At 44.1% G+C, this 15268-nt stretch overlaps 6 protein-coding genes and 1 non-coding gene across 7 annotated transcripts; 2 read left to right on the top strand and 5 right to left on the bottom strand.

Moving 5' to 3' along the window:
- Positions 1-35: 35 nt before the first annotated feature.
- On the bottom strand, positions 36-2681 carry L203_106428 (uncharacterized protein; the record flags this gene model as incomplete). Its single annotated transcript, XM_066215776.1, has 4 exons — positions 36-719; positions 775-1308; positions 1356-2480; positions 2622-2681. 4 exons carry the CDS (start codon positions 2679-2681, stop codon positions 36-38), a joined length of 2403 nt encoding a protein of 800 aa, XP_066071873.1.
- A 224-nt stretch (positions 2682-2905) lies between these two features.
- L203_106427 (uncharacterized protein) lies at positions 2906-4691 on the top strand (the record flags this gene model as incomplete). The annotated part of the gene is made up of 5 exons (XM_066215775.1): positions 2906-3256; positions 3507-3865; positions 3914-4244; positions 4290-4589; positions 4659-4691. 5 exons carry the CDS (start codon positions 2906-2908, stop codon positions 4689-4691), a joined length of 1374 nt encoding a protein of 457 aa, XP_066071872.1.
- Positions 4692-5031: 340 nt separating this feature from the next.
- On the bottom strand, positions 5032-7228 carry L203_106426 (uncharacterized protein; the record flags this gene model as incomplete). Its single annotated transcript, XM_066215774.1, has 12 exons — positions 5032-5144; positions 5197-5353; positions 5409-5501; positions 5552-5702; positions 5755-5900; positions 5952-6126; positions 6173-6370; positions 6425-6434; positions 6489-6529; positions 6584-7010; positions 7067-7086; positions 7140-7228. 12 exons carry the CDS (start codon positions 7226-7228, stop codon positions 5032-5034), a joined length of 1620 nt encoding a protein of 539 aa, XP_066071871.1.
- Positions 7229-8034: 806 nt separating this feature from the next.
- L203_106425 lies at positions 8035-8126 on the bottom strand. Its single transcript has one exon. It is a non-coding gene; the product is annotated as a tRNA-OTHER (tRNA).
- A 766-nt stretch (positions 8127-8892) lies between these two features.
- L203_106424 (uncharacterized protein) lies at positions 8893-10772 on the bottom strand (the record flags this gene model as incomplete). Its single annotated transcript, XM_066215773.1, has 8 exons — positions 8893-8990; positions 9039-9303; positions 9387-9540; positions 9587-9697; positions 9748-9963; positions 10011-10243; positions 10286-10604; positions 10648-10772. 8 exons carry the CDS (start codon positions 10770-10772, stop codon positions 8893-8895), a joined length of 1521 nt encoding a protein of 506 aa, XP_066071870.1.
- A 1054-nt stretch (positions 10773-11826) lies between these two features.
- Positions 11827-12933, top strand: L203_106423 (uncharacterized protein; the record flags this gene model as incomplete). The annotated part of the gene is made up of 2 exons (XM_066215772.1): positions 11827-11985; positions 12028-12933. The coding sequence occupies 2 exons, from the start codon at positions 11827-11829 to the stop codon at positions 12931-12933; spliced, it is 1065 nt and encodes a 354-aa protein (XP_066071869.1).
- Positions 12934-13182: 249 nt separating this feature from the next.
- L203_106422 (uncharacterized protein) lies at positions 13183-14263 on the bottom strand (the record flags this gene model as incomplete). Its single annotated transcript, XM_066215771.1, has 5 exons — positions 13183-13192; positions 13238-13579; positions 13625-13777; positions 13827-13983; positions 14038-14263. The coding sequence occupies 5 exons, from the start codon at positions 14261-14263 to the stop codon at positions 13183-13185; spliced, it is 888 nt and encodes a 295-aa protein (XP_066071868.1).
- Between the last annotated feature and the right edge of the window lie 1005 nt (positions 14264-15268).

Genomic DNA, 15268 nt, shown 5'->3' with positions numbered 1-15268 from the left:
GGTCAGATAGCGCTATCAAGTTGAAAACATCTCCATCATAAAATTATTAAATCTCCGTAACAAGCCGGACAACAAAACATGATCTCATCGCCAAACTGCTTTCTTGTACCTATCTCCCGCACAACATCCATACTGCTCCTTTGTCTTTGTTTGCCTCCGTCTAGATTATCCCCGGTGGGATTTCTCAGAGGAGAGGCAGTGATGATACTCGACTGCATTCTCGCTTTGAGGGCTGTAAGAGAAACTTGGCGTTTGTGTCGAACTGAGGCTGGAAGAAGGGAGTCGACGGGATTAAGTCGTTTGTTAGATGTGCTGCTTGGCGAGCCAAGTCCCAATGACGCTGGACCAGTAATTGGTGAAGTCTCTGGTGGTGAAGCAAAATGTCGCTTGACTCCTCCAGAGATGGTATGATAGGCTACTTCTCTGCTCAATGTGTGTACTTCTTTTTGAGTATTATACAGCTCAGCTTCCAGTGTCCTAATTCGTTCCATCAATTGAGAAACTTCAAGAGAATGTGCTGATTTGATAGCGTTTAGTTCATCGCTACCCACGGAAACAGCAGATGAAGCTTTACCGATAGGAGAAGATGGAAGAGGAATGGCTGCTCTCGCTTCGGCAAGCTCACCTTTGAGAGATGACAATTGTGAAGAGAGGGTAGAAATCGATTCAGATTGAGAGGAGCTATTTTGCACGAGGGACAAGAATTTGGCGTGGCGGTTCTACACAGTGAATCAGTTCCAAGGCATGATACAACTCAATGAAACAAAAACACACGTCTTTTTCCTCTTTTTCAGCGATCAACTGTCTTTCCAATGCTTCTCTCTCCTTTTTCCACTTTTTGCCATTTCCTTCCCAAGATTGCACAATTTCGACCATTTCTGCTTTTTCCTCCATTGCTTGTACAACTTTTCCTCTGACTTCTTCCAATTGTCTGACTAGCTCTTCATTTTCCGATTGCAATGCATCTTTACGTTTTTCTGCAGTTTCAGCTCGCTTAACTGTATTTGTTAATTTAGTCAAAAGGGTGGCATGTTCAGTTTGCAGAATCGTATTGGTAGATTGTAATGATTTGATGGTAGTTAAAGATAGTTTCTGGGCCTCGTGCAGTTCATCATGTTTTTCCTTGAAGCCATCATGCTTTTGTTGAAGGATACCATGTTCAGAAACGAGGGAGCCGTGAGTTTTCCGAAGAGTTTCATGTGCAGACTGCAAGTCGGACAGAGTTGATTGTGTGAGCACAGAGGAAGATTTGAGATCTTCTAAATCCTTAGTAAGATTTTTAAGATTAGATGTCAAATCCGTCTGGGCCTGCAGATGGTCAATGGTTTTCTGTTCCCATAGCAATGTAATGATACCTGTTTCAAGCGACCTATCTCAACTTCCAAACTTGCTTCGCGCTCTCTGCTCCTCTCCAAACTCTTCTCTAGCTCTCCAAACTGTTCTTTTTTAGAATCTTGAGCCTTGTCCAATGCACCTTGAAGACTTTCCTTTTCCTGAATAAGGCTTTCTTTATCAGACTCAAGGATACTAATCTGGGATTTGCTTTTCAAGATATCAGCTTCAAGATCTGGTATTTTTCCTGCCTTCTTTTCTGCCCCCTGTAATCGTCCAATAAGGTTTTTCTTATCATTTTCCAGCTTCTCCATGATTTTTCTACCTTCTTCAAGTAAACTCCTACTGGCCAGGGCATTTTTTAGCTCTAAACGAACAGATAAAAGCTGGGATTGAAGGTCGGACCTTTCAGATAGAAGAAGGGATACCGCTTCTTGAAGTTTTGATGTTTCCGCTGCTGTATCAGACGTGGAATGTGGAGATACATTCGTTGAAGCTTGAGAAGGCTGGTCCATGACTACTTGAGCTTCGAGATATCTACTCTTGTCTTCGTCCGCGCCATTGCTGGCTTTTTGAGTCTTTGATTCATCAACTGCTCTAATCTCACCCTCTTCCCTTATCCTTTGCTGTTCTCTCATTTTCTCATCTGTGGCGGTCAGTCCTTCAGATGTTTCTTCCTCTTCAGATCCTTCCTTATATATTGAATGTGGGTTTTGAGATGACACTTCAACCAATACTGATGCTTTTTCCTGAACTGCAGCTTGAGCTATCTCAGCAGTAGCTTTTTTAACCTTTTTCTTGTTATTTTTGGACTGTTTGGTAGACTCTTGGGATTTTGAAGGGGTTTCTTCTTCTGAATGTTTGAAATCGACTTCTGTTTTACTAATTTGAGAAGAGACATCAGTAAGTTCAGTACCTAGTATTGCCCTAGATGCATTCTCTCTTTCGTTGGCTTCGTTCTGACTATCTGTTCTTTCTACTTGGGCAGCTTTGATTCCATTCTCAGCGGGCTTTGTCTGAACGCTATCATCCAGACTTAAACTAGTTCTCGTTGAGGGAAGCGCGGCGCCGTCTACAGCGGATCCAGGTGATCCTGGTGTAGCAGAATTTATTACTCCAGTAACTTTCTTCTTTTTTCTTTGTGCCAGCTATATTAAAGGGTTTGTGTCAGCATAGTAGATAACGGCTTTATTCTGATATGTTGTTATGAACATCTCAAGCTGCCTCATGCAGCCAAACGATTTTGTAGGCATCTCTTAGGACGTGATGAAACCAAGAATAGTACTTACAAGCTTACGAGCTCGTTCAGCTTGTTTTGCGCGTTCATCCTTGGATTTGTCTTCCGTCATCTCTTCTGTTTACTGAGAGGACAATGGTTAAACAGAATAATAGAAAATGACAGTATTACGATGCTACAAAATCACAAATAAATAGGTAGACATGCTTAGAGTACTGTATGTCCGGTCACGTGATGCGAGCATTGAACATGGAACCAAAACGACTTTTCTCTTCCATTTCATTTTCAAGTCAAAAAATAAATTTATAAAAAACAAACATTAACAAAGCAACGAAAATGCACTCCCGCCCAGTGCTCCTGCGTACTCTTAGGGCTAGACGGGACGCAGTTATCCCAGTTCGCCGACTAATTCCCCTTGGTCCTCGACCACTTTCAAGCACTACTCGTCTGTTCAACGCTCAAAGAGAGAAGCAAAGCGATACCAGAAAAGACCAAAAGGAGTCGTCCACTAGTGAAGACAATGGACCTCCTAGATCTCCTTGGGCCGTGTTCACCCAAGTATTGAAAGAAGAGATTGAGAAGAATAAAGGGTGGCAGGATAATGTCAAGCAGCTACAAGGTGATGTCGACAAGTTTGCCGACAGTGCTGCAATGAAAAAAGCCAAAGATGTATACGAAAAGACACGAGTAAGTAATTCCTATACGTGATATCGCAATGCTGGGTATGCTTCTTTTATGGAGCTCGGGGGATGCTTTATTGATTGCAGCATGCCTGCTTGTATGGCGAGTCGGGCTTTCTCGTCAATATTAGACGAAGAGTACGCAACGCTTCCTATAGCACAGCGCCTACTAAAAAGCTGTTTGATTTCTTGATGCGTTATTTGCTACCCTAACGATTATTCCAAGTATTATTTTTACTGACTGATACGCCATTTAGCTTACAAATTTGATAAAAAGCAACCCGAGGATCCAATCAGCAGTTTCTGAACTCCAGTCGGCTGGCATTTCTGTACATGATGCTGTTCAGCATGCTCTTCGGGAATCCGAAGTTCTTCGAGCTATCTCTACCGCCACTAACCGTTTCGTCTCTTCTGTTGACTCTGCTACAGCACCCATACGAGATACAAAAGCTTATAAACTGATGGCCGAGAGTATAGAAGAGGCGTTCGAAGACGAAAGCGGTGTAGGTAGCAGGTATGGCGGTTATGAGGACAAAGAGGCCAGGAGAAAGAAGAGGGAAGCAAGGGCAAAGAAGGCTGGAAGGCAAGCAGTCAGGCGGGTGCAGGAGAATCCAGAGTATGTATACTTACTAATTGTTCCATACAACACTAATACGATATATAGAGCTGGAGAGGCATTGGTGGTATCCAAGCATCAAGAAACACCTTCTCGTCTCTCATTTATCACTAGCTCTCCATCATACCAACGTTTCCTTGAGAATTATTATGAATCAGAATCCCCCCTTATCTCTGCTATCCGGACTGTCACCACCAAGGTTGGGTCTCTTTTTGAAGAAAACGAAACCGCTCAAGTAATTAGAGCTATGAGAGCTATGGATCCTGCATTTAGGATTGACAGGTGGACAGGAGAATTGAGAGAATACATCGTGCCAGAGGTTGTTGACGCCTATCTCAGCGCCGACAGAGAGAGCCTAAAAGAGTGGTGTGGTGAAGCTGTGGGTTCATCTTCTTTCTGTTCATCTTAATCTGATACAGTTTAGACATTTAATGTCCTTTGGGCAACAATGGGTCAATATATCAAACAAGGTCTTTTGTCCGACTCAAAGATCCTCGATATCAAGCATGTCGATGTCCTTCATGGTAAAATCTTGGAAAATGATGTCCCAGTTTTTGTCATCACTTTTGCGACTCAGGAACAATTGCTGTTTAGGAGTGCAAAAACTGGGAAAGTGGTCGTAGGAGATGAAGGAAGCGTAGAGATGTGCAGATATGCAATGGTTGTGACAAGAGTTGAGACTGAGCTTGATAACGAGTTAACAGGTGGGTGGAAAGTTGTCGAAGTAAGTTTAACAAAGCACCACGGATGTTAGTGTCCGTAAGCATATCTTTTTATTGACAAGATGTTTTAGATGGCCAGACGAGGTAATAAAGGAGGCCTCTAAATAGTTCTGAAGTTTGTCAATTAAGACTGACTTACCAGATTTAACTTCGATTAACCGAAACATTTTTGTATTGCCCTATCCGCATATGCATCCTCTCGCACCCTTCTAAGATGTATGATTGCATTCAACTTAGATGAAAACATGAGACGTACAGATTTCTATGTCTAATTTTGAATAACCAATACTATGATTGTCACATTCCAATCTTCTGATATTACCAGTCAATAGTACATTGTATTCAAGGCGAACAGTTAGATTTAATTATCCAGTGAGCATACATGACTTCACAACAACAACTGAAGACCTGTTTGTGGTAACCTTGGAGTAATGGATACGACACTCAACCCAAAAACACCTGATCATCTATTTCAATGCCGAATTCTTCCTTAGCCATAGCTTCAAATTGTACTTGAATGCGTTCTTCCCAGCTACCTTTCTCTTTCGGTGAAAGCCCTTCAAATATCATTAGATAGGGAACCGGGAAACAGTCAGAAACTTAACATACATTGTTTGACCGAAGTCAACCAAAAAGCGAAATTAATAATACTCAGAGTGAAGCGGAAAACAAAAGCATCCCATCGATCACGAAGCCACGTTCGGATGCCTAAGCGATAAAATCCACGAGAATGACTTAATGAACGAGCATAGCCGATTGATGCCCACTATCATACTCATCTTAAATGCCGATGACCGTTTATGTTGACAGAATTAGCTTACCTTGGCAGTCAGATTAACTCGCGAAGATGGCGACCCTAGTACCTGGTTGTTTGCTTGCATCATTCTCTGACACCTTGCTAAGAAAATTAATTCCTTAGATGATGGTCAGAGTCTATTGCACACCGTAAATCACAAAGACGCACTCGAGGAATCAGCCGTTCGTTTTCCAACATGGCTCTGAGTCGATTTTTCAATTCTACCTGTTGCTCGTACGTGCTTAACTCTTGATGTTTCTTTTCCTTCTTCATATCACGCTTGACCTGAAATGGGCGTAAGAGAATAGCCGAAGCAAATCTAGAAACCAATTATTAACGCATGATGAATATTGGCTTCGAAGCTGACTGACAAATTGACATCAAGAGCAATGCCCCATTTCTTTGCGATACTTTCCATGGTTGATATGTCTTGTACGAAAAGTGAGCGCCAGAGTTTGCAGTAATCTTCTTTGAATTGATTTGGCAAGTCTATATAAAGCCCATGATCAATTAATATCTTGTACAGTGTTAGCATAGAAACCTGTAGATATTTGAGTGAAGAACAAACAAGTTGTGGTTTGTTTGCTTTCGTCGGATGAGGCCTGACGAGAAGGTTGCCTGGATGGGGATCGCAATGAACGAAGCCCCAGGAGAATGTCATTGCCGATAATGTCGATATAGCAAGATCCATGACTTCTTTCAAATTCAAGCCCCACTTTTCCATCTGAACCTTATCGTTCAATCTTGTTTCTATCAGCATGGCCTTCGTGGTCGGTACAAGCTACCTACCGACACCCGTCAACCCATTCCATGACCATGATTCTGTCGCTTTCCATACAACCTTCAACTTTACCATACACCTTCGGTATATATACATCATCTCGAAGCTCAGGGGTTTGTGAAAGTAATTCAGCAGCACGTCGGGAATTGGAGGCTTCGTGGGTAAACGAGGTTTCAAACCGCATCTGATTAGAGACATACTTTGCTCTAGATAGACTTTAGCGCTTGAACGACACTAGAAAACATGCTGCTTTAACATACACAAAATACACTATAGGATGCGACGTTAGCGATCTTTATTCCGATACCAGGAATCCCAACATACTCGGCATATCAAAAACCTTTTCAGACAGCCACATTAATGACCTTTGCCGACATCATTCAGTCTTGTGGAACCCTTTTTCGGGCAAGAGGACCTACCGATAACTAAATAAATCCCATTCCATCTGCTTCTCAATGGCTGGTTTCTGCACCTTGACTGCCACCACTTTGTCCGGCCCTACATCACCTATTTCAGGCTTCAACACGGCCTTGTGTACTTGGGCTATTGAGGCCGAAGCTAGCGGCTGCTCTGAGAAGCTTTTGAAGATATCTCTTGGCTGAATACCAAGATCTTTGAGGAACACGCCCACTACCTCGTCATACCCCACAGCAGGCGCTTGGTCGAAAACATGCCCAAATGCGTCTCGATAGGGCTTTGGCAATAGAGCAGCTTGCAGTCCCAGGGCTTGCCCAAGTTTGAGATAGAGACCCTGGTTAATATCGATGACCCATCGGAGACGGTTTGCTACTCGAGTATGAAGTGCTTCAATCTCATCGGCCTTGGAGGGGGAAAAGTTGATTTTATCTGTCATACCAAGACTCAGCACGTACGTATACACTCTATGCCTCCAAACGACTGACAGTCTATTGTACAAAGAATTCTATTTTCAGGTCAGTCAAAAGTTATACGGCATAATGCAGAAAGCTAACAAACCCAATGTAACCCGTTCTTAAGCTTCTACTGAGAGCACTAGCATTGAATTCTTTATCATAAAGGTAGAGCAGTCCTCCGGTGACGCCCATCCCAATTATTCTTCTCATCCACGTTTTCGATCTTTTCAACTTTCTTGTGGACGCTTCTCTGATTAAAAACGGTGCTTGAGAATGCTTGAAGGCGGCGTGGGTAGAGTGAGAGCAGGTTTGTGGTAGAGAGAAATATTTCGGACGAGATAAATGAAGAAATCTAGTCAGCATTTCAATTATAACATAAATGTTGAAGATTGAGAAATGTAAAAGATTATAATTTTTAAATAAAATAAAAAACGATTCCTGATGGTTATATAATGGATACGAGGAATACGTAAGTGGAACCAAATAGTTCTGCTAACGCAGGTCTTTGTCTATAATATTAAGACCGACATCATCTCTCAACGTATGAGCATGATGGAGGTCAGCTTCGCTTGTCTATTTGGTTTATTATTAGAATTCATAAACTATTATATAAGTACATAGTCTTTCATAGTTGTTGTTCTTCAGTGATGTATCAATGGTCACATTCCAAACAGCCTTACAAGCCGTCTATTAAAATCTCTAGCCTCGACATCTCGTGGAACGAGTCAGAGACGCCTTTCTCTCTTCTCTTGTCTTTCTGGTCAGTCCTCCTTGGGTCCCAGTCGGACAGCTTGAACCCCTAAGTCAGTAAAAACGATCGAAGTAGGTCTTTACTCATCTTTTTGATCTGATAGCTCTAGTAAAAAAAGAATCCTGCAGTTGGTTATAGGCCGTTTTGAATGCTAAAAGGAAATAGTATTATATATTGCAGAAAAAAAAGAAAAAATGGAGATGGTCAAAATTCTTTACTAGAGAAGAGAAAGACAAAAAACAAAAAGTGAAGCCTTCGACGGGGCTCGAACCCGTGATCGCCCGATTTCGAACCGCAGTTCTAAAAGTCGGACGCTGTAACCAACTCAGCTACGAAGGCATTACTGTCGTCAGATGATACGTATCATATATTATTTTATGTACTAAAATCAACTAACTTTTATCCTCGTCAGTATCTATCTCCACCGTATATTCAAAGTATATGCTTTTAGTTGAAAAGCCTATGTAAACAAAACTAGTGTAATTTCAAAGTAAACAGACAATATTTCGTCTTTCCAAAAAACGTCTTTGCTGGCGATATATTCAAAGATGTGCTGCATCAACATCTTTAACCAACAAACACGTTAGAAAGAAAGTTGTTTCATTACTACTAGTTTTCATTGTTATGGCTAGCTTGAGTGTATGAGCCTGTTGTATCGCTGAATCTACTGTTTGATAAATCCTAATAATATCACATAAATGTTGAGCGACCATCAAAACGCGATCAAGAAGCAACGTACTTGGAATATGTTCCTTGTACAGTTGATTCTCGCCTTAAGTGTGCTGTACCAATTACCTAATGATATTGAGACATGTCTCGACATGTCAAAATAAAACACCTCCTGTCCGATAAAACTTTCAAGACTGGACGAGACAAAATCTTATTTGAGATGCCGCAAGATTGGTGTAGCTCACGTCAAGAGCAGAACTCAATGCTATAAACAAGAAGGCATTGCATATATAACTACAAAGCAAGCATATCAAGAAACTCCACAAACATCCAAGATTCGAAAACCTGTCACTTTTTACTTTACAATGATAAACATGCTTCTGACTTTTCGACTTTTCGACTTTTCAACTTCTCATATTTATTCTCATCCTGAAACTTAGGTGGGAATGCCACACTTTGCCGAGATATTGATTTGTACAGCCTTAATCTCCGTGTACTTTTCGAGAGCATATTCTCCCAAATCTCGACCAAGACCTATCAACTTTGGTCAGCTTCATGTCACAACACTCAATCGTTACCCACCAGATTGCTTGAAGCCACCGAAAGGAATTTGAGGATGTAGTTCGTTGTAGCAGTTGATCCAGACAGTACCAGCCTTGAGCTTGCTAGCAACTCGAGTAGCGCGGCTAATGTTGGAAGTGAAAACAGCAGAGGCAAGACCATAGATAGAATCATTGGCATGGGCGAGCACCTCTTCCTCCGACTCGAATGAAGAAATGACTACCACAGGGCCAAAGATTTCTTCTCGGACAATCTTCATGTTTGGGTGTACATCAACAAAGATGGTCTGAGGGATCGTCAGTAGCAGCTCAACGTCCAATGCTGGCTTGATCCCATTCTAATGGTCTAGCGGCTCAAGAGTTCACTTACAGGCTCCATAAAGTACCCACGCTGACCATGTCGCTTGCCCCCGGCGATAACGGTGGCACCTTCTTGTTTACCGCTCTCAACATAGTCCATAATACGGTCGCACTGAGTTTGGGAGACTTGAGGGCCTTGATAGGTGGTGCTCTCGAAAGGGTCACTGGTTCAAAATGAGAAAAGACACAAGATAGAAACATCAGACGTACCCGATCTTAATTTTAGAAGTAATCTCCTTGAATGCTTCTATAAACTTGTCATATATGGGCTTTTGGACGTAAATTCTTGAGCCAGCACAGCATGTTTGACCGTGGTTAAAGCTAAGATGTTTGAGCCATGGCGCTTCAGATCAAACCACCCGGTCACCTACAAAATACCTTGGGCAGCATACTTGACAGCCTCCTCGAAATCGGCGTCCTCAAAGATGATGTTGGAGCCCTTGCCACCAAGCTCGAGCGAGACATTCTTAATATTGGATTTGGAGGCGGCCTCCATGATCTTTTGGCCAATGGCAGTAGAGCCGGTAAAGGCAACTTTGTCAATGTTGGGATGACTGGCAATGGCGTTACCAACAGTCAATCCATAACTAGCCTAGACGTTAACCCAATTCCCAAGATGCGTCGAGAGACCTACCCGCAAACAACATTGACCACACCAGCAGGAAGACCAGCCTCGTTGAAAAGCTTAGTCATGTACATGGCAGTCAATGGAGTAAGCTCAGAAGGCTTGATGACGACGGTGCACCCAGCAGCAAGAGCTGGGGCAACCTTCCAAGCAAACATGAGAAGAGGAAAGTTCCATGGAATGATTTGACCACAGACACCAACAGGCTCGTGGACAGTGTAGGCAAGCTTGGCTTGGGTAGACTAACAATCGGTCAGTCTATCGTCTCTAGACGCGACACTCACCTCAATCGTCTTGCCGTGAATCTTATCAGCCCACCCGCCATAGTATCGGAAAGTTCGCGCTGACTCGGTCACATCCATACCTTTGGCCATACCAAAAGACTTCCCATTGTCAAGAGCCTCAAGAGAGGCAAGGATATCGCTATCACGTTCCATCAACTCTGCAATCTTGATGAGGTATTCTCCTCGTTTGAAGCCGGGTGTGTTCAAACCCCAGACGTTGTTGAACGACTCGTGAGCAACCTCGACAGCGTGATCGACATCGGCAGCGAGGCCTTCTGGGATCTGTGTCAAAACTTCCCCAGTACATGGATTAAAGACGCTGCGCCAAGTCAGTTCTGCCATGCACCACTCCATCGACCTACTCGATCGTTTTTGCATTCTTGTCAACCGACTCTGACCATTTGCCATTGATGTAGATGCCTGTCGGCACCTCTACCTTACCCTTGTATCCTGCGTGGTTGAACTCGTGAACGAAATTGGGAGCCATGGTGGGAATGCTGCAACTGAAAAGAACAAACGGTGGGAAATAAATCTAATCCTCCTCGTGTTTTATACATGTCGCCATGCCTCTAAAGACCCTCCGTTTTAGTGTCGTCCGGTTACTACCACCCGATCGGTACAATCGGTCCGGATATCTATCCACTGGCCTCCACCAGACAATCCTTATTCTCTTGGCCAGACTCCACCAAAGACTTGCATCTCTCAGCCATATGTATATCCAGATACACCATCTCTGTATACGTTCAAACTGTCACCATAGCCCAGAGTCTCCAGCCATTACTGCTCGCAAGTAACCACCAGACCCACCATACTCCAGTCGCATGATCATTGGCAGCCTGGGAAATGGTATATTATGCAAGCGAAATTCTCTTCAGAAGCTGCAGCCCAGCCTCATGTCGTATGGCCCTGCAGTGGCTTTCCTCTTCAAACAACTGGCTGGCGTTCTTTTGCCAATTTCCAAAAGCCACGCATATCACAGTCAGCAGGACCTTTTCTCGGCCTCGCAAAATCGCCACGTTATCTAAGCAGGCGGTCATCTCCGCCCTTTGATGGTGGAGGTGCTTCTATTATCTGATAACTGTTTCAATTTTTTCAATTTTTTAATTTTTTTTTTGCTGCAAGTTTTACAACTCCATCTCTTACCAAACTTGACACCTTTTCGCATCAAGTCATAAGGCCATAGCCACAGTATAACCATGGCCATCCTTCGTTCTCTCCATAACCACCTATCCCTTTACCCCCCTTTGGCCTTTCGGGAAATGATCAGCAACGGGTCCTTTCTTCATACTTGAGCCCAACTATTTCGCTGGTAGACAATAATGTTGCTCAAGAAGGGTTGCGGCAGAGAAGTTCGCTGGCGCTGTATGCACCAATCGCTTCGCCTATACACCAACACCTTACAGCACTTTTCGCTATGTGTCGGGCAACCATTCGTGGAAAACGTAATCATCGTATTTAGCGCTGGTGCACGGATCACCAGCGAGTATTTAATGATTTAATTTCTCGAAAACAATTTTTAATTTTCCTTTTACCGAAATATCATGTCTTCCAAAATGAAAACGGCGGCAGCAGCAGCTGAGCCTGGTAACGGTTCAGCCAAGATTGGGAGGGAGAAGAGAGCTCGACCACGCAACCCGTTGGGTGTGTCGTGGACGAGAAACCAAAAGGCCTGCGAGAGGTGTGCGGGTGGAAAGAGAAAGGTGGGTAGTTGGCGTATTGGCATGGGCTAACAGGGTGTCTAGTGCGACTGTTTTCAGCAGCAGCCATGCTCGCGGTGCTCGAAAGCAGGCAGAGAGTGTCTGCTGGACGGTGTGCCTACAGCTCTCTATGTGGCCATGGAGAGGGAGAGAAAGGGTCAAGGGGCCGAGTATGCGAGACGGCTGCAGGACTCGTTGCCAGAGGCCAAGGTCGAAAGCGCGGAGACGAGCTCGAGACATCTCTGCTCGCCACGGCGGGCACGATCTTTCAACCATCTGCCACCGCCTTCTCTCAAGACGCCAGGTGTGGCTCCTGCCACGACGTCGTGCTCGCCGTTGGGTTCGCCTCTCTCGCCTGAACACGGTCAGCCACAGCGTCCAAGGTATCACCCTATCCCTCCGCCCATCCGCCTAGAGTCTCCCACATTTGCATCATCCAAGATGACGTTTGCGTCTGATCCCATGTCAAGCCAAAGTCCCTTGTATCCTCACCACACACCTTACCCACATCTCTCGTTCAGACCGACTTCTCGGCAGTCGTTACCTTTTCTCAATCGCAGTGTTTCGCAACTCTACCCAGACCCTTCGTTCTTCGATCCACACGTCTATCCTGGCATCAATCCTTTTCCCGATCCCATCACTCCTGTCTCATCATCCACCTCCTATCCTGCGCCACCACCACCTCCGCCGCCTCCACATTTACTGCCTCATTCGCCTCTGCCACCTCTTATCATACCCTCCTCAACGCCAATAACGCCCGACTCTGCACTCTTTACATTTTGTGATATTCCTCCGACGGCCACTCGACTGATAAATCATCCAGAGACGGGAGGATATGTGTGGCACAGAGAGGGTGCAGAGTTTGAAGAGTTTATAGATTATGGGTTGGGCGTAGATATCATTCCGACCCCTATACCGGCGCCAGTAGACACAGCTGGGGTTAGCAAGTGAGTGGTAGGAACGGGCATAGTGAGACGGAGGTTGTATCTATAGGGACTAGGTTATCTGTACAGTATAATCACCACCATGGGATCGATATACAGTGGCATTTTTTCAATGTACTCGTTCGTAGGCGATTGATTCGAATATACGTATTTTTTTTCTAGGTATGACACACACGAGCGTTAGGTTTTGACAAGAGACATTGGGTGATGGTTTTAGACATCAATATACATGACTAGATACAAAACAGTTTATACTCTAGTTTTCCCTAATTTGGTATCAGCTATGCACCTGGGAATGCCAATCCACTCACGGAATTCTGAAAATTGTAATCTCCTGCTGCTTGAAATACCTTCTGTTCTCCTCATCGATCAACACCAAATTCAGATAATACCTCGTTGAAAACTTTTTGTTCACGTCCCTAAACGTTGGCGTCAATTCGAACCCGCCCAAGAACAGCCGGATAGGAATCGTTTCTCCTCGGACGGGGGCGCCGTCCATTATCTCGAATTTAGTAATTGTTTCAGATTCGTTGTACTGGTTTGGAGGAGCACCCGTGGTTTCGCGACGGATGATGGACAGTTCCATATGTTTGATCTTGATGCGAACGAGGAGAAAGTAAATCTTGCCGACAATAACATCCTTGAGGTGGTATCTTGTCTGATGTCAGAGACGGCTTGGAGCTGGAACATGAACTTACTTGGCTTTATTGTATTCGAATTCGATATGCAGACAGTCCTCAATACCTACCTCCATCTTGATTCCTACGTTCGCTTCTGGTGGCATGCGGTAAGAGTGAACCCAGACTTCTCTCTCCTTGACAGCGCGATTCATTGATACACGTAGGTAGTACCTGTACTTGCTCAGTCAGTGCTGTCGGATAGAAAAAGTAGAGGACTTGCCGAAGTTTGACATTGATACCAGTGTATGATTCGTATTGCTTCTCCACATTTTTGAATATAAAATCAAACGTCTGGGCCTGTCTCAACTCTCCTCCAGCTGCGAGCTCCTGTGATAATGAAAGAAATTCGTAATGGTTGCCTTTATCGTAAAACAACTCTGGATGTCCTGTAATTCAGTCGTAGATTCTCAGCGGTAGACAAACACTCCCACCTATACTCCCAATAAGTTCAATTCTGATTCCTTCGTGCTGCACTTTCTTTCCGTCCTTGTTTCTCACAGAAACAGTCCCGACTATGCTCTCTCCGTCATAGTATACCGGACACTGTTCTATCTTGTCCCTTTCGCCCTTGACTTCAACCTGGCGACGGTCCGCTTCCCCTTGCAAGCCGATCTCTATATCTACTGGAGATGACGTGAATGAAAAGAACGATGCCATGTTTTGAGGAATAATGTTGTATCTCGTTAATGAAATATAAAGATGAGGCGTAAATGTACCGAGTCCAAAGTGGTCAGTCACGTGACTTATTTAATTTGTTTACACTTTTATAATCAGACTTATTTTACATTACAGATAGCGGTCTGTTTGGCGGTGGAAATACTAAATTCTGATTAGCCCGCAAAAACGTTTTTTTCCGTGCCTCGCTAATGGTCACCGTAGTCGCTAGTTGCCTTGAAAACTTATCGAACTCTTTTATCTGATCCCAACTCGACATGGTGCCAAGTCAAAGAGGTTCACGAGCGGTCTCCTTCACTATGGAGCTACATATGGCAAATGTGGATCATTATGCTATGATTGGTGTGCATGTAGAACTCGTCAATGGCTGATCGCGGTACAATCTGCCGCCAAACTCAACCATGAAGCTCATCTACCAGCGAACATAACCGACATAGTAGTGGTGAGACCGACTCATCGGGTCTCTGCACACGCGTTATGAAAATCTGGGCAAAGCTGCTGAGCGAGGATGCAATTTCGGACTCGGTGGTTGGGAGGGTGTTGGCCGCCAATAGGGTTATTCATTTCCAAGGGCGAGTTGAACACTGTTCAGTTTGTAATAATGAATCAGCCTCACTGGGTGATTACGTAATGGTTGAGGGTTGTCATAACTGCCTCTTCATTTGTGTATCTGAATGTTTATGTCTATGCCATGTACCACTAACAAGCAATCTAGAGTTCTATTCTTCTATAATCTACATCGACAACATCTCAGTTACACAAACCTCTTGACATTAGATATATACATCGGGGTTTCAGTGCAGGGAGATGGCTGGCAGGATCATATTGGGTGAGACCCTGTGAGTCGCCTCAGGAGCCAGCCTGCAAGCTCGACATATGCGTAGATGAGATCAACGGCAGCAGGTCGAAGAGCGTAGAGTTCTAAGGCTTGTCTTCGGTATTGGACGAGATATGGTGGATGGAACAAGGCAGCTCAAGTTGATCATG

Source organism: Cryptococcus depauperatus, chromosome 8, assembly GCF_001720195.1.
Source record: "Cryptococcus depauperatus CBS 7841 chromosome 8, complete sequence".
NCBI classification, from domain to species: Eukaryota; Fungi; Basidiomycota; class Tremellomycetes; order Tremellales; family Cryptococcaceae; genus Cryptococcus; species Cryptococcus depauperatus.
Note: the sequence above shows the minus strand (reverse complement) of the source record. Positions and strands in the feature narration are given on the sequence as shown.